Source organism: Somniosus microcephalus, chromosome 2, assembly GCF_052327205.1.
Source record: "Somniosus microcephalus isolate GS21.2 chromosome 2, FLI_Smic_1.0, whole genome shotgun sequence".
Lineage (NCBI taxonomy): Eukaryota > Metazoa > Chordata > Chondrichthyes > Squaliformes > Somniosidae > Somniosus > Somniosus microcephalus.
Genome location: NC_140988.1, coordinates 385334469 through 385352792, shown reverse-complemented (window position 1 = coordinate 385352792; position 18324 = coordinate 385334469). Strand labels below are relative to the sequence as shown.

At 50.2% G+C, this 18324-nt stretch overlaps 1 protein-coding gene across 1 annotated transcript; it reads right to left on the bottom strand.

Moving 5' to 3' along the window:
• Positions 1–1213: 1213 nt before the first annotated feature.
• Positions 1214–12015, bottom strand: neff2 (neuronal intermediate filament family member 2). The gene is made up of 3 exons (XM_085976349.1): positions 10917–12015; positions 8068–8192; positions 1214–2610 (listed from the first exon to the last, which is right to left on the bottom strand). The coding sequence occupies exons 1-3, from the start codon at positions 11922–11924 to the stop codon at positions 2550–2552; spliced, it is 1194 nt and encodes a 397-aa protein (XP_085832475.1). The 5' UTR covers positions 11925–12015; the 3' UTR covers positions 1214–2549.
• Between the last annotated feature and the right edge of the window lie 6309 nt (positions 12016–18324).

Below are 18324 nucleotides of genomic sequence, written 5' to 3'. Positions count from 1 at the left end.
GGGGATTGAGGGATATGGTGAGGAGGGATTGAGGGATATGGTGAGGCGGATTGAGGGATATGGTGAGGGGGGATTGAGGGATATGGTGAGGGGGGATTGAGGGATATGGTGAGGGGGGATTGAGGGATATGGTGAGGAGGGATTGAGGGATATGGTGAGAGGGATTGAGGGATATGGTGAGGGGGGATTGAGGGATATGGTGAGGGGGGATTGAGGGATATGGTGAGGAGGGATTGAGGGATATGGTGAGGGGGGTTGAGGGATATGGTGAGGGGGGATTGAATTGTGTTGTTCCTGTTCTTAAATCTCATCTCATTTTACAGTTTATGGAATATCCTAATCTACATTGCCAGCAGATGCCAGTTATTTTTCAGGATCACAGTGACGTTGAAGGTCAGACTGTCGGAGAGGGGAGATGATGTGGAGGGAGTCTGTGTGTTGGTGCTGAGGTTAGCGAGTCTCTGAGCTCAGTGCTGGTGTTCGCCCGAGATGACGGGGTTCGGCTCTGAATCCACGCAGGCAGTGCCATGGCGATAGTCACCGTTAAACGGATGGGCGCTACTGGCCGATAGCGCTCCGACAGCACGGCTACTGCCGGGATATCAGTGTGCTGAAGGCAGCTCTTCCACTGGGAGAGGCTGCGCACGGACATCCCACGCTCCAGAGGGAGAGCCTGATACTCTAGGCGGGGTTTATAATTAAACATGGAATCTACCCGAAATCTCCACTGAATTGTTTCACCGGTCACAGGTCACTGGGCCCTGGGGTCATAGGTCACCGGGCCCTGGGGGTCACTGATCCTTGTCTTGTCTTCGACTGACTGCACTGACCTCAAGCTTTGTCTCCAGACTCAAAGATCACACACACAGCATCAACCCCTCACCACTGTGTGAATTACGGCTTTTGTATCGGTCTGTGTCTGAGTCTGTGTCTATCTCTACCTCTGAGTCTATCTCTATCTGTCTTTGCCTCTCTCCATGTCTGTCTGAGCCTGTATGTATCTCTTAAGTCTCTCTGTCTCTTTCTATCTTTCTCTATCTCTGTCTGTCTCTGTGTCTATCGGTCTCTCCGTCTCTGTCTGTCTCTTTCCCTATGTGTCTGTTTGTCTCCCTGCATCTCTCAATCTGTGTCTATCTCTCTCAACGTTGCTATCTCTCATTCTGTCTCTGCGTCTCTCTCTATTTGTCTGTCTGTCTCTGTCTTTTTCTCGGTGTCTGTCTCACTGCGTCTTTTGTTCTGTCTCCGTGTGTGTGCCTGTCTCTCTCTGTGTCACTGTCTCTCACTCTGTCCCTGTCTCTCTGTCTCCCTGCATCTCTTGATCTGTCTCTGTGTGTTGTATCTGTCTCTTTCTCTGTGTCACTCTCTTGTGTCTCTCGCTGTGTCTGTGTGTCACCCTGTGTCTCACTGGTCTTTGCCCAGTCTCTGACTCCGAGGCTCCAGCACACACTGACTCTGCAATCCTGCCTGTGTCTCCTCACTGCAGAATCCTCGGTCTCTGGCCCCGAGGACCACTCGTCCTCACTCTCAACACACCCTGCTTCATCTCAGCCCGAAATGAGATGGCACCATCGCACGTTCACAACTCCCGGGTGGTGTGAGGCCGGCACCAAGTGGTGATGACCTCAAACACCGGCGGTTGTGTCAGAGAGAAGGGATACAAAGCTACTTCAGCCTCCAGGAGACGTTCCTGAGGGGGCTTTCGAGAGAAAGGTGGGATACTTAGTGGGATAGAGAGATGGGAACCAGGAACAATGCTTTCACGTGTGACGGGGGTGTGGGGTCAGGGTGTGAGAGGGCATGGGGTCAGGGTGTGAGGGGGCACGGGGTCAGGGTGTGAGGGGGCACGGGGTCAGGGTGTGAGGGGGCACGGGGTCAGGGTGTGAGGGGACACGGGGTCAGGGTGCGGAGGGACACGGAGTCAGGGTGCGAGAGGGCATGGGGTCAGGGTGTGAGAGGGGACATGGGGTCAGGGTGCAAGGGTTAAGTGTAAGACACAGGGGAAGAAGGCTTCCTTCACACAGTTGGAACAGTGGATACCAGGAAGGGTGGGAGATGTTCACCTGAACCAACCTGAGGAGCTTAGTACGTTTCAAGGTCTGACATCCGATTGGAATTTGCTTTCCTCCTCCGTGGGTGTATGCGTGTTTCTACATGTGTGTGCACTCAAGTGTGTGTTTACATGTGTTCATGTGTGTATTAACATGTGTCTGTGCGTAGTGGGAGTTTATACATGGGTTTGTGTGTTTATAGACAACTGTGCAGATGTTTTTACACAGATGTATATCTGTGTGCACGGATGCATTAACACGCATGTTGCCGTGTGTAAAGGCCTGGATTGTTTTGATTGTGTGGGGGTCGGTGAGTCATCGACCGGAGGCTGTGGTCAGCTGACTGACCGTTCAGTAACTCCAGCTCTGGGCGGTCACTATGGAGATGTGGGGGGAGCGCGGGGCGGGGGGGACGACAGCTACAGGCAATGGGGTAATGGCTAATGACTGCACTGTGTTGCTATGGAAACTACATCTTAAATCTTCAGCGAAGGGATGGTTTTAACTGTAGGATTGCAGTGAGGAGAAGCTCAGTCTGAATTCTTCACCTTCCAGAAGTTTCCTAGATGGGAGACACAAAGAAAGATGGTGGCAACATTAGATCAAGCTCAGACAATATTCTCTCTCTTCTTTTCTCTCTCCCTCTCTCACACTCTCTCTCTCTCCCGCTCTCACACTCTCTCTCTCTCCCGCTCTCACACTCTCTCTCTCTCCCGCTCTCACACTCTCTCTCTCTCCCGCTCTCACACTCTCTCCCGCTCTCACACTCTCTCTCTCTCCCGCTCTCACACTCTCTCTCCCGCTCTCACACTCTCTCTCTCTCCCGCTCTCACACTCTCTCTCTCCCGCTCTCACACTCTCTCTCTCTCCCTCTCTCACTCCCGCTCTCACACTCTCTCTCTCTCCCGCTCTCACACTCTCTCTCTCTCCCGCTCTCACACTCTCTCGCATTCTCTCTCCCGCTCTCACACTCTCTCTCTCTCCCGCTCTCACACTCTCTCTCTCTCCCGCTGTCACACTCTCTCTCTCTCCCTCTCTCACACTCTCTCTCTCTCCCGCTCTCACACTCTCTCTCTCTCCTGCTCTCACACTCTCTCTCTCTCCCGCTCTCACACTCTCTCTCTCCCTCTCTCACACTCTCTCTCTCTCCCGCTCTCACACACTCTCTCTCTCCCGCTCTCACACTCTCTCTCTCTCCCTCTCTCACACTCTCTCTCTCTCCCGCTCTCACACTCTCTCTCTCTCCCGCTCTCACACTCTCTCTCTCTCCCGCTCTCACACTCTCTCTCTCTCCCGCTCTCACACTCTCTCTCTCCCGCTCTCACACTCTCTCTCTCTCCCGCTCTCACGCTCTCTCTCTCTCCCGCTCTCACACTCTCTCTCTCCCTCTCTCACACTCTCTCTCTCTCCCTCTCTCACACTCTCTCTCTCCCGCTCTCACACTCTCTCTCTCTCCCTCTCTCACACTCTCTCTCTCTCCCGCTCTCACACTCTCTCTCTCTCCCGCTCTCACACTCTCTCTCTCTCCCGCTCACACTCTCTCTCTCTCCCGCTCTCACACTCTCTCTCTCTCCCGCTCTCACACTCTCTCTCTCTCTCCCGCTCTCACACTCTCTCTCTCTCCCTCTCTCACACTCTCTCTCTCTCCCGCTCTCACACTCTCTCTCTCTCCCGCTCTCACACTCTCTCTCTCTCCCGCTCTCACACTCTCTCTCTCTCCCTCTCTCACACTCTCTCTCTCTCCCGCTCTCACACTCTCTCGCATTCTCTCTCCCGCTCTCACACTCTCTCTCTCTCCCGCTCTCACACTCTCTCTCTCTCCCTCTCTCACACTCTCTCTCTCCCGCTCTCACACTCTCTCTCTCTCCCTCTCTCACACTCTCTCTCTCTCCCGCTCTCACACTCTCTCTCTCTCCCGCTCTCACACTCTCTCTCTCTCCCGCTCTCACTCTCTCTCTCTCCCGCTCTCACACTCTCTCTCCCGCTCTCACACTCTCTCTCTCTCCCACTCTCACACTCTCTCTCTCTCCCTCTCTCACTCTCTCTCCCGCTCTCACACTCTCTCTCTCTCCCTCTCTCACACTCTCTCTCTCTCCCGCTCTCACACTCTCTCTCTCTCCCTCTCTCACTCTCTCTCTCCCGCTCTCACACTCTCTCTCTCTCCCTCTCTCACACTCTCTCTCTCTCCCGCTCTCACACTCTCTCTCTCTCCCGCTCTCACACTCTCTCGCATTCTCTCTCCCGCTCTCACACTCTCTCTCTCTCCCGCTCTCACACTCTCTCTCTCTCCCGCTCTCACACTCTCTCTCTCCCGCTCTCACGCTCTCTCTCTCTCCCGCTCTCACACTCTCTCTCTCTCCCGCTCTCACACTCTCTCTCTCTCCCGCTCTCACACTCTCTCTCTCTCCCTCTCTCACACTCTCTCTCTCTCCCGCTCTCACACACTCTCTCTCTCACACTCTCTCTCTCTCCCGCTCTCACACTCTCTCTCTCTCCCTCTCTCACACTCTCTCTCTCTCCCGCTCTCACACTCAATTCAATTCAATTCAATTCAATTCAAATGCTTTATTGGCATGAAAGTTTACAGGGAACCATATTGCCAAAGCTTACATAACAAAAAGTACAGTTTTCCAACATTCTGTAGGTGTCAAACAATTTTGACCTTCGTTGGGTACATACAATATTAGTTTAAACAATATTAATTTAAAGTCGTTGAACACCGTTGGGTACATTCAGTATTAATTTTAAACAGTCCTCAGGTTGTGACATGTTGTTACATATTTGGCACCAAGGTATGGTCTGTCTCCTTCTCCCAGGACTAATCTTAATTTTGACAGGTCATCCAATTCTTTGAAATCTGGGGTTGTTTGGCTGAGCTTGTCAAATAATATGTTTCTTGTTGTGTTGAATTTTTCGCATTTTAGGAGGAAATGCATCTCTGTCTCAACCTCGCCGGCCAGACATTGATCACATATTCTATTCTCTCTAGGCTGCCAGGATTTCTTGTATCTTCCTTTTTCAATTGCCAGTTGGTGGTCACTTAGTCTGTACCTGGTGAGGGTCTGTCTCTGTTTTGTGTCTCTGATGGTCGAGAGATAGTCTGCCAGTTTATATTCTCTTTTTAGGGCCCGGTAACATTCTAATCTGCTTTGGCTTTTGGTTACATTGTTCCAATGTTCCAGGTAGGTTTCTTTGCATTGTTTAATGATTTGGTTCACTCGGATTGGTGTTTGGACGGCAGTGTTGGTCTGGGACTGGTCAGGGTCCGGCTGAGTAGGAGTACTTAGTTTCAGTAGCAGCTGACTCAGGGGACTCTTTTCTGGGTTTAGCTCTTGGGTCTGGAAGGCTTTAAAATGAAGGGTGTCTGGGGAGCTAGATTTGAGGTGATTTAGGAAGTTTAGTGCTCGTTTGTGGATGTTTATTATCAGTGGGTATCTGCCTAGCAGCTCTGCATGCATTTGTTGGTGTTTTCCTTTGGGTGCGAAGAATGCTTCGGCAAAATTCTGCATGTAGGGCTTCTATTGTGTGTTTTTCCCATTTAGTGTAGCTATGGTGATTGAGCGGGCCCCATACTTCACTACCGTACAGCGCAATGGCAGGATTATGCTGTCAAATATTTTGAGCCAGATTTTGATTGGGATTTGGATGTTGTAGAATGTTCTTTTTATTGCATATAGGGCTCTTCGGGCTTTTTCTTTTAGTGCATTCACTGCTATGCTGAAGCTCCCTGATGCTGTAATGGTTAGACCAAGGTAAGTGTAGCTCATAGTGTGTCCTATGATGGTATCACTTAGAGTAAACTGGTATTTGTTTTCCTGACACCTGGGCCTTTTTTGAAAAATCATGACGTTGGTTTTCTTTAGATTTACTGTTAGGGCCCAATTTTGGCAGTATTTGTCGAGTAGGTCTAATTGTTGCTGTAATCCCTGCTCTGTGGGAGACAGCAGAACCAGGTCGTCCGCATAGAACAGGGATTTCACTTCTCCATCCAGGAGACAGAGACCCGGTGACTCGCTTTTCTCCAGCATGTCTGCTAATTCATTTATGTATATGTTGAACAGGGTCGGGCTCAAATTGCAGCCCTGCCGGACGCCTCTTCTCTGGGTGAAGAAACCGGTGCGTTTGTCTCCAATTTTGACACCGCATTTATTTTTCAGATACATCGATTTAATAAGGTCATAGACTTTGCCCCCTATTCCACACTGAAGAAGTTTATAATAGAGCCCTTCGTGCCAGATAGAGTCAAAGGCTTTCTTGAAGTCAATGAAACAAGCGAATATTTTCCCATTTTTTGTTTGGTGTATATGTTTTTCAATGAGAGTGTGAAGGGTATAGATATGGTCGGTGGTGCGGTGTTTTGGAAGAAAGCCTATTTGATTTTTTCTAAGGATATTATGTTTGTTAAGAAAATCCAGTAATCTACTATTTAGAATACTGCAGAATAACTTCCCTAGACAACTGTTGACACAGATGCCGCGGTAGTTATTTGGGTCTGATTTGTTTCCACTTTTATATGCTCTCACACTCTCTCTCTCTCGCAACACTTTCTCTTGTAACTTCTCTCTTGTGCTCCCTCACACTCTCTCTCTCGCACTCTCTCTCAAAAATTGGGATTTGTTTTAAACTTGTGTAAGTATCTTCTGTTTTTTAAATTATCTTAGGATTCTAAATGTGAGATGAACAGGACCAGCATGAGAACAATGATCTGCACAGCCAGTTAGAGAGGTGCGCAGTGTAGCATCCCTGATGGAGCGACACTCGCTTTATAGAGTCTGGTAGTCTAGTGCTAGACAGATATTACATACAGTTCCATAGTATTTACAGCACAGAAACAGGCCATTCGGCCCAACTGGTCCGTGCCGGTGTTTCTGCTCCACACCAGCCTCCTCCCACCCCTCTTCATCTCACCCCATTAGCATATCCTTCTATTCCTTTCTCCCTCATATGTTTATCCAGCTTCCCCTTAAATGCATCGATACTATTCTCCTCAACCACTCCCTGTGGTAGCGAGTTCCACATTCTCACCACTCTCTGGGTAAAGACGTTTCTCCTGAATTCCCGATTGGATTTATTAGTGACTATCTTATATTTATGGTCCCTAGTTCTGGTCTCGCCCACAAGTGGAAACATCTTCTCTCAGTCTACCCATCAAACCCTTTCAGAATCTTAAAGTCCTGCATCAGGTCACCCCTTAGTCTTCTCTTTTCTAGAGAAAAGAGCCCCCGCCTGTTCAATCTTACCTGATGGGCAGAACCTCTCAGTTCTCGTATCATTCTAGAAAATCATTTTTGCACCTTCCCCAGTGCCTCTATATCCTTTTTATAATATGGAGATCAGAACTGTTCACAGTGCTCTAAGTGTGGTCTAACCAAGGTTCAATACAAATTTAACATAACTTCTCTGCTTATAGATTCATATAAATATATAAATAAAGACAGATAGAGATAGATATATACCTGTAGCGAGATAATGAGATAGAGATAGAGAGATAGACAGAGATAGATAGATAGACAGATAGAGGTAGAGAGATAGACAGAGATAGAGAGATAGACAGATAGAGATAGATAGATAGACAGAGATAGATAGATAGACAGGTAGATAGAGAGATAGACAGACAGAGAGATAGAGAGAGCGTTGAGTATATTCAAGACAGAGATCGATAGATTTTTGGATATTAAGGGAATCAAGGGATATGGGGATAGTGCAGGAAAGTGGAGATGAGGTAGAAGATCAGCCATGATCTTATTGAATGGTGGAGCAGGCTCGAGTGGCCGATTGGCCTACTCCTGCTCCTAGTTCTTATGTTCTAGAGAGAGAGAGAGAGAGAGGGGCAGACAGAGAATTTCTGGATTCAGCTGAATACAGGATGCACCCCGCGGTAGAATATAATTCTGGCACTCAGGACCTGGACTCGCAAGGTGAATGTGCAGCTGAATGACAAATCGTCTTAACAGCAGCGGCCTCGGCACTGTGCCCGGTGCCTTGTGGAGAGGAGGGGAGCCGGGATAGGCTGGCCTACCTGTAAGCTGCGATCTCGATATCCAGCGCCATCTTGACATTGAGCAGGTCCTGGTACTCTCGCAGGTATCGCGCCATCTCCTGCTTGGCATCATTGATGTCCTTCTCCAGCTCGCTGATCCTTTCCTGCATCCAAACAGACAGAGAGGCCTGAGACTCGGAACCAGCAGAGGGAGAAAGATAAAATCATCCGGGGAGAGAGCGAGCGAGAGCGCCAGTCACCCAGTGAAACCGGAGTCATGCATTTCCCAGCTCATTCCTCCTCCCAGCTTTCACTCCCCTATCCCTTTATCTGTGCCTTTTATCGTTCTGTCTCCCCCTCTCACATTTTCATTTCTCTCTCTTGTCGCACTCCCATCTTTTGCTCTCTCCACTTCTCTCAATTCAATTCAAATTCAAATCGCTTTATTGGCATGACAAGGTACATCTTATGTTGACAAGGTACATCTTATGTTGACAAGGTACATCTTATGTTGACAAGGTACATCTTATGTTGCCAAAGCATCGAAAAACATTCATGGTTGTACACAAAAATACAGGTCTATCCATACAGTGTATAAACAGATATATCCCTGAGTGTATAAATATACATTCATATAATTTGTATATACTCTTTTCTTATATTTAGTGGTTGTCCCTCTGTTTATGGCAAGCTGTAACATAGTGTGCCGCTAAGGTTACACAATTTCTTTCTTCCCCTAGTAGGTATGGGAGTTTTTGGTCGTCATTCAAATTTCTGAATTCCGGGCATATTTTTGTGAATTTTGGGTAGAAATTCTCCCTTATGCCCTGATATTTTCTACAAGCTGTGAGGAAGTGTCTCAGTTTCTTTATACTCCCCGTTCCCATCTCTCTCTCTCTCTGTCCCCCTCTCTCTCTGGCTCTTTCTCTCACTCTGCCATTTTTGTCTGTGTATTTGTCACTGGGATGCTCAGATGCACAAAGATATAATATCAGTGTCATTTATAAAATAGGCTGTATTGGAAACCGTTCCTAATCTAGCGATAGAAATGATTTAAACTGGCAGTGCATTCGACTTGAATTAACTGGGCAGCAGCCACTCCCCCTCCCCTCCCCCTCCCTCCGCACCGACCATCCTTTGAAAAATCTGCTGCAGTGCGTTAGCATCAGGGGAGTAAATACTCATCAATAATCCTCTCGCCACCGCCTCCCTTCCACACTCTGCCTCTTTATTTCGCTCCCTCTGGCTCACCTCTCACTCTACCTCTCTCTCTCCTTCCTTATGTTTCACACTCTTTCCTTCTGTCTCTCTCTCTCTCTCCCCCTCACTCTGTCCCTCCCCCTCTCTCTCTTTCTCTCTCCCTCTCTCTGTCCCCTCTCTCTCTCCCTCAGTAAACTCTGTCTCCCTCTCCCTCTCCCTCCCTCTCTTCTCTCTCTCCCCCATTGTCTCTCTGTCTCTCCCCTCTCTCTCTGTCCCTCCCTCTCTCCTCTGTCCCTCTCCCTCTCTCTTCCCCTCTCTGTCCCTCCCCCTCTCTCTCTCACTCTCTCTCTTCCCCTCTCTCTCCCCCCTCTCTCTCTCCCCTCTCCTTCTCTCTCTCCCCTCTCTCTCAATTCAATTCAATTCAATTCAAATTGCTTTATTGGCATGACAAGGTACATCTTATGTTGCCAAAGCACCAAAAAAAACATTTATGGTTGAACACATCTCTCTCTCCCTCTCTCTCTCTCCCCTCTCTGTCCCTCCCCCTCTCTCTCTCCTCTCTGTCCCTCCCCCTCTCTCTCTCTCTCTTCCCCTCGCTTCTCTCTGTCCCTCTCTCTCTCTCTTCCCATCTCTCCTCTCTCTCCCTCCCTCTCTCTCTCTCACTCTCTCCCTCTCTCCTCTTTGTCCCTCCCCCCTCTGCACCAAACACAAACCAAATCAGTTACAAGACAGAAAGAAGCAATGCTGCGAGGCAGCAGGTGAATGCTCCGATAACTGAGCTGAATTTAAGAACAAGCCTCTCCTGTAATTATTTATTTGGAGCCCTGCCAAGTGTCAGTGAAATAAAACATTTAACAAACAGATTGAAATATTTTACCAATCAAAATCTAGTTTCCCATTCCCGCCCTCTCCTGGTCCTTTATTCAAATGATGATCCGAATCTCATTGCTTTCTCTCACTGCACCTTTCCGTTGTGAAATAAAACTAAGGACAATCGGTTGGAGTTATTTTTTGACAATAACCTCGGGGTTTCGATGAGAAGCGGACACTTTAACCGTGTCCCAGACCGACAGTCCCGCCCCCAATGACACAGCACAGAAGGAGGCCATTCGGCCCATCGTGCCTGTGCCGGCTCTTTGAAAGAGCTCTCCAATTAGTCCCACTCCCCCTGCTCTTTCCCCATAAGCCCTGCAATCTTTCTATTATTCCAGTATTTATACAATTCTCTTTTGAAAGTTACTATTGAATCTGCTTCCACCGCCCTTTCAGGCAGCGCGTTCCAGATCACAACAACTCGCTGCGTAAAAAAATATTCTCCTTATCTCCCCTCTGGTTCTTTTGTTAATCACCTTAACTCTGTGTCCTCTGGTTACCGACCCTCCTGCCACTGGAAACAGTTTCTCTCCAATCTACTCTATCAAAACCCCTCATGATTTTGAATACCTCTAACAAATCTTCTCTGCTCTAAGGAGAACAACCCCAGCTTCTCCAGTCTCTCCACATAACTGAAGTCCCTCATCCCTGGTACCATTCTGGTCAATCTCCTCTGCACCCTCTCCGAAGCCTTGACATCCTTCCTAAAGTGCGGTGCCCAGCATTGGCCACAGTACTCCAGCTGGGGCCAAAGCAGCCCCGGCTCCTTTGGTATATCCCCCCCCCCCACCCCCGCCTCCGCCCCCACCGCTTACCTGGTACTTGCAGACCTCCTTGGACTGCCGCTCCTCCAGGTTCTCCAGCTGCTTCTGCAGGGAGTCAATGACACTCTTGAGGCCCTCGATCTCGGAGCCCCGGGACTGCAGCAGCCGGTGGTACTCGGCCGTCTCCTCCCGGATGGACCTGACCGCCTGGTTGTTCTTGTTGGCCATCTCGCTGACGGTGGCGAACTTGGTGCGGTACCAGTCCTCGGCCGCCTGCATGTTCTTGTTGGCCAGCTTCTCGTACTGGCACCTGATCTCCTTCAGGGCCACAGAGAGGTCGGGCTTGATCACCTCCACCTCCACCGTCAGGTGGGCCGCCTGGATCTGGGCGGAGAGCTCTGCGTTCTCCTCCCCATACACCTTCTTGAGGAAGGCGATCTCTTCCACCAGGGAGCTGATGTTGCCCTCAATGTCGTTGTTGGCCAGCACCACCTTGTCGGCCCCCTCCCTGACCTTCTGAAGGTTGTCCTCGGCCTCCATACGCAGGCGGACCTCCTCCTCGTACTTGTCCTTCACCTGGGAGTAGACCTCCCTCAGGTGGTCCCGGTCAGCCTCCATCCTCATCTTCTCGTTGGTCTCCGAGTCCAGCAGGGCGCGGAGGCCTCGTATCTCCTGCTCGTAGATGATGTGGAGCCTGGAGGGGTCGGACTGCTTCTGCCTCAGGGCCTCCAGCTCCACCAGCAGCACCTTGTTCTGCTGCTCCAGGTAGTGGACCTTCTCGATGTAGGTGGCGAAGCGGTCATTGAGGTCCATCAGCTGCTCCCGCTCCTGGGCCCTCAAGGTCAGCAGCTCGGCGTTGAGCGTGCTGACCTGGGTGAGGTCCAATCTCTCCGCATAGTCAGGCAGCGAGGAGACAGAGCTGGTCCTCAGCGACCTCTTGGGCGCGGAGCTGCGATGCACCGAGTAGAGGGTGGAGGAGATGCTGGACTTGGTGGGGCGGACACACCTGTAGTCATCCCAGGGTTTCCGCAAGGGGTTGAAGGGGTCGTAGGAACTCATCGTGAAGGCTGGTCCTGTCTTCCTCTCTCTAGCCCGTCTCCTGTTCCGCCAACAGATACTGCAGCAAATCTCACTCCGCAGTACAGTAACCCCGGCTGGGCTCCTTTTTATATAAGGATCCCAGGCCCAGCCCCCTAGCCTTTCCTCGGGGAGGGGGAAAGACTCCTTATTGATCCAGGAGTCAACCAATCAGAAAAACACCGCATTCTGAGAGAGCAGTTTTTTTTGATCTTTAGGTTTCCTGACTCCATCCTTTGGAGAAAAGCGGTGAGGGAGGGTGTTTAAAAAAATGGCAATCGAATCTCAGACTGAATCCCTGTCTGCTTTTTTATGCGGTTTGTTTCGGTAAAAGGTAAAATGGGTGTTGCTGGTTAGGGCTGGCTGATCGGCCTCTTTCTGTTCCTGTGTAACAGACTCGAGGGGCTGAATGGCCTCCTCCTGTTTCTGTGTAACAGGCTCGAGGGGCTGAATGGCCGCCTCCTGTTCCTGTGTAACAGGCTCGAGGGGCTGAATGGCCTCCTCCTGTTCCTGTGTAACAGGCTCGAGGGGCTGAATGGCCGCCTCCTGTTCCTGTGTAACAGGCTCGAGAGGCTGAATGGCCTCCTCCCGTTCCTGTGTAACAGGCTCGAGGGGCTGAATGGCCTCCTCCTGTTCCTGTGTAACAGGCTCGAGAGGCTGAATGGCCTCCTCCTGTTCCTGTGTAACAGGCTCGAGAGGCTGAATGGCCTCCTCCCGTTCCTGTGTAACAGGCTCGAGGGGCTGAATGGCCTCCTCCTGTTCCTGTGTAACAGGCTCGAGAGGCTGAATGGCCTCCTCCTGTTCCTGTGTAACAGGCTCGAGGAACAGGAGGAGGCCATTCAGCCCCTCCAGCCTGTTCCGCTCTTCACTTAATACATGGCTGTGGGTCAGGTTAGGGAATATGGCAGCGATGGCGTCTGTGGTGACATGCAGCCCCCCAGAGTTCCCGGGTCGACCATAGGCCGGAGGTCAGAGGGGAATGGGTCGCCGAACAATCCGAGGCTGTCGCGGGAGCGGTTGCCCGGCCAAGACTGCGGATACCTCCTGCCCATGACTGCACCTGAATGCTCAGGAGCCTTGTGGTCTCAGGGAAGCGTTTAATGGGGAGCTGGATAGGAGGATATGTTGATGGGCTGAGATGAAGAGGTGTAGGAGGGGGCATTAACACCAGCCCGTTGGTGCCGAATGGCCTGTTTCTGTGCTGTGAAATTCTATGTTATTCTGTGTGATGTTTCTCTCAGTCTCCACAAAGCTGAGATTCCAAGCAGAGCGGGAGGAAGCTGAGAAGCGAAGTATCTGTGTTCCATCCCACACTCCTCTCCAATGCTGCATAGCGCCCCCACCACCTCCTCCCCCCGCCCCCCCACCATCTCAAAGGAATGCTGATTCTCCCTGTTCGCACTCGCTGTGCTGGTCAATCCCCGTCTATCCCTTCTGTGTTATTCACTAATAAAATGCAATGAGGCAGGGTGTCCAGTGCCCTGTGCTGTTTCTCTGTGTCACTGGCTGTCCCTGTGCTGTCTGACTCCGCACCTCTCAACAGTCCTGCTCACTCCTCTCTGTCACTGTCCCTCTATCAGTGCTGCACCCAGCGATATTTCCACTATCTCTTCATCTCTTGCTATCAATCCATCTTCTATTCATCTATTTATTTAATTCCATTTCAGTTTCTAGCTATTTATCCACCCATTTCTGTCGAGCTCTGACTCTGCAGCTGTTTTTCATTCATCCATTTTCATCCACATTCCATCGATCTCTGCATCTCTTTCTGAAAAGTGTTTCTTTTTCTATTATTCCCTGTCATTCCTCTCTCTCTCGCTCTACTGCTGTCTCTCTATTGTCTCTCTGTCCGTCCGTCTCTCCAGCTTATACCCTGCATCCCCTGTGCACAGGCGGCCCCGTTTTACATTCAGGTTAACAGACTGGAGACAGAGCTGCGGGAATCCTGTCCCGCTGCCAATCCAAGGGGAGCCATTTATTCCCGATTTGATTTTAATAATTCATGGCGCGTCAGTGGGGACACACTGATCTTCAGCCACACCGTCTGCACCACCCACAGTCTGTTTCCCACACACACTCGCCGTATATTAACAAGCCGCTCACACTGACCGCTCAACATTCACACAAGGTCCACTGGGTGAAGGTGAGGCCTGTCTGTCAGACAGAAGGTTCCAGCATTCGGCCCTGCTCAGCTGCTTGTAGCAGCTGCAAGTGAAGGTTATGCTGATGGTGTTAGAGGAGGCTCGTGTGGTGCATTAACACCAGCATGGATCAATTCTATGCAATTAGCCACAATATCCTGGGACTGGGCAGAGGACCCTTCCCCGATCACAGAAACACGGGAGATCAGGACAGAGCAAATGACCTGGGAGTGTTTGATGGGACAGTGTAGAGGGAGCTTTACTCTGTATCTAACCCGTGCTGTACCTGCCCTGGGAGTGTTTGATGGGACAGTGTAGAGGGAGCTTTACTCTGTATCTAACCCGTGCTGTACCTGCCCTGGGAGTGTTTGATGGGACAGTGTAGAGGGAGCTTTATTCTGTATCTAACCCGTGCTGTACCTGTCCTGGGAGTGTTTGATGGGACAGTGTAGAGGGAGCTTTATTCTGTATCTAACCCGTGCTGTACCTGCCCTGGGAGTGTTTGATGGGACAGTGTAGAGGGAGCTTTACTCTGTATCTAACCCCGTGCTGTACCTGCCCTGGGGGTGTTTGATGGGACAGTGTAGAGGGAGCTTTACTCTGTATCTAACCCGTGCTGTACCTGCCCTGGGAGTGTTTGATGGGACAGTGTAGAGGGAGCTTTACTCTGTATCTAACCCCGTGCTGTACCTGCCCTGGGAGTGTTTGATGGGACAGTGTAAAGGGAGCTTTACTCTGTATCTAACCCGTGCGGTACCTGCCCTGGGAGTGTTTGATGGGACAGTGTAGAGGGAGCTTTACTTTGTATCTAACTCCTGCTGTACCTGCCCTGGGAGTGTTTGATGGGACAGTGTAGAGGGAGCTTTACTCTGTATCTAACCCGTGCTGTACCTGCCCTGGGAGTGTTTGATGGGACAGTGTAGAGGGAGCTTTACTCTGTATCTAACCCGTGCGGTACGTGCCCTGGGAGTGTTTGCTGGGACACTGTAGAGGGAGCTTTTCTCTGTATCTAACCCGTGCTGTACCTGCCCTGGGAGTGTTTGATGGGACAGTGTAGAGGGAACTTTACTCTGTATCTAACCCGTGCTGTACCTGCCCTGGGAGTGTTTGATGGGGACAGTGTAGAGGGAGCTTTACTCTGTATCTAACCCATGCTGTACCTGCCCTGGGAGTGTTTGATGCGACAGTGTAGAGGGAGCTTTACTCTGTATCTAACCCATGCTGTACCTGCCCTGGGAGTGTTTGATGGGACAGTATAGAGGGAGCTTTACTCTGTATCTAACCCGTGCTGTACCTGCTCTGGGAGTGTTTGATGGGACAGTGTAGAGGGAGCTTTACTCTGTATCTAACCCGTGCTGTACCTGTCGTGGGAGTGTTTGATGGGACAGTATAGAGGGAGCTTTACTCTGTATCTAACCCATGCTGTACCTGCCCTGGGAGTGTTTGATGGGACAGTGTAGAGGGAGCTTTACTCTGTATCTAACCCGTGCTGTACCTGCCCTGGGAGTGTTTGATGGGACAGTGTAGAGGGAGCTTTACTCTGTATCTAACCTGTGCTGTACCTGCCCTGGGATTGTTTGATGAGACAGTATAGAGGGAGCTTTACTCTGTATCTAACCTGTGCTGTACCTGCCCTGGGAGTGTTTGATGGGACAGTAGAGAGGGAGCTTTACTCTGTATCTAACCCGTACTGTACCTGCCCTGGGAGTGTTTGATGGGACAGTGTAGAGGGAGCTTTACTCTGTATCTAACCCGTGCTGTACCTGCCCTGGGAGTGTTTGATGGGACAGTATAGCGGGAGCTTTACTCTGTATCTAACCTGTGCTGTACCTGCCCTGGGAGTGTTTGATGGGACAGCATCGCGGGAGCTTTACTCTGTATCTAACCCATGCTGTACCTGCCCTGGGAGTGTTTGATGGGACAGTGTAGAGGGAGCTTTACTCTGTATCTAACCCGTGCTGTACCTGCCCTGGGAGTGTTTGATGGGACAGTGTAGAGGGAGCTTTACTCTGTATCTAACCCGTGCTGTACCTGCCCTGGGAGTGTTTGATGGGACAGTGGGTCAATTTTTTGGCGCTATGGATGCCATTTTGTGTCGATTATGGCGTCCGCACCGCGTCCGTTCTAGTTGTCATCCCTCCTGGCCTGCAGCATGACAGGGAGATAGAGCGGAGGCAGCAAGGAAGAGGACAAGCTGCTCATAGAGGGAGGAAGGGGAGGAGAAGAGGAAGAGGAGGAGCAGGAGGAAGGGAGGAGGCAACCAGCACATCCCGTAACCGGCCAGGCTGTCCGTGATCGCCTCATTTGACTACAGTTCCACTGAACACAAACCCAAATTCCCATTGTACAACAGTCACACACCATCCCTCTGTTCAGGACCATCACAGCGTCCTCTTGGCCACAGTGCTGAAATAAAAGCCACCACAAAAGAAACATTCCAAACCAACTTTATACGTCAATCCATCCAATATTACATTAAAAAGTCAACTAATCACCCTTGTGCATTCCCTTAGTGCCTTTGCCTGCCCCAGTGCTGCTGACTTTGAGTGAGGGAGACTGCAGATGGCCTTGCAGCATGGCCTCGAGTAACTGTGGGCCTAGAAGGTCCGGCTGCAGACTGCACCACCTCGGCATGGGCGGCAGCAGTCTGGGCTAGCTGGCTGACAGGCAGCAGCAAGGGCCCTGGCATAGTGACAGTGGTGGGAGGATGTACACTGTCATCCTGAGAGAGGACAGCAGGCTCGTGCTCCATGGAGCCACTGCCACTCACCCCGGGCCGGCGCCTCAGCATTCCTAGTGATCTGTTGGAGGACAGTTTACTCGACTGCTGTGACACCCTGTGACATGAATCAGTCTTTCATGAAAGAAAGACTTATGAAATAATACTGAGCGGCCTACGGGTGGCACTGTCCAGGGAGAGTATAAATACTCGGGCACGGGCCCAGCTTGCGCAAGACAATCTTAACAGGAACTAGTGAAGGACACAACTAGACCTCCATGTTGTAAAACAGTTGATTAAAGCTTTGTTTAACGCTTAGACCAAGTGCCTAGTAGTTTTCTTACGTCAATTTAATCAATTGAAACTTGCTCCACGCTCTGAGTGATTTTGGGAACAGACGGCTACGACTCAAACGGTAGAAGGGAACCAGACGTAGTAATCAATCCATCATGGAGAAACTACTCAGACCCGCCCGTCTTGACCTGGACCCGAATTCACCTACAACTGCTAAGGTATGGAAACACTTGTATCATACCTTCAGCAACTTCCTCGGGGCTTGTGGTGAGAATGTTCCTGATAAGTTACAAATGCTTGCCAATTATGTATCTCCTCATGTGTTTGACTATATCGAAGACTGTGTAGACTATGACTCCACTATCCAAATACTACAGCAACTATATGTTAAGGCCCCAAACGAAATTTTTGCTCGGCACTTACTGGCCACAACTCGACAACAACCCGGGGAGCGCTCTGTTCCCCAGGATGATCCGGCGGCTTCGTTCGACGAGCCCTCCTTGTTTGCCAATCTTTCCCCCCGATGTAAGCCCATAGTCACTAAATCATGACGTTTCAGTCACGATGATCTATCCTTTATCAAGGCAGAAATCTCTTGCCTTCTAGCAGACGGTATCATTGAGTCATGTTCATCTTCCTGGCGGGCTCAAGTCGTCGTTGTTAAAAATCCTCTGAAGCAACACAAGAAATGTCTTTGCATCGATTACTCGCAAACTATTAACCAGTATACTGACCTGGATGCCTACCCACTACCACGCATCGATGACATGGTCAATAACCTTGCCAACTACAGGGTATTTTCAACTTTTGACTTAAAGAGCGCATATCATCAAGTACCATTAAAGGATTCTGACAAGAAGTATACGGCCTTTGAGGCCAACGCTCGGCTTTACCAGATTTGTCGCCTTCCATTTGGGGTCACCAATGGGGTAGCCATCTTTCAATGGGCAATGGACAGCCTAGTCAAACAGGAGAACTTAACGGACACTTTTCCATATCTGGATAATATCACTATTGCTGGTCATGACCAGAAGGAGCACGATGCCAACCTCCAGAAATTTCTTGACGTTCTCTGTCGTCGCAACTTAACCTTAAATGAGTCCAAATCCATGAAGGCCGATAAATCCCCAGGGCCTGATAATCTACATCCTAGGGTACTTAAGGAAGTGGCCCTAGAAATAGTAGATGCATTGCTGATCATCTTCCAACATTCGATGGAATCTGGAAC

What these genes read in the sequence shown, in the direction of transcription:
- neff2 (XM_085976349.1), bottom strand. Translation starts at nt 11,924, where the DNA reads ATGAGTTCCTACGACCCCTTCAACCCCTTGCGGAAACCCTGGGATGAC. An exon ending in AGGAGGTCTGCAAGTACCAG is followed by an intron (nt 8,193 to 10,916) that starts GTAAGCGGTGGG and finishes GTTTGGATGCAG; the next exon opens with GAAAGGATCAGCGAGCTGGA. An exon ending in ATCGAGATCGCAGCTTACAG is followed by an intron (nt 2,611 to 8,067) that starts GTAGGCCAGCCT and finishes TCTCCCATCTAG; the next exon opens with GAAACTTCTGGAAGGTGAAG.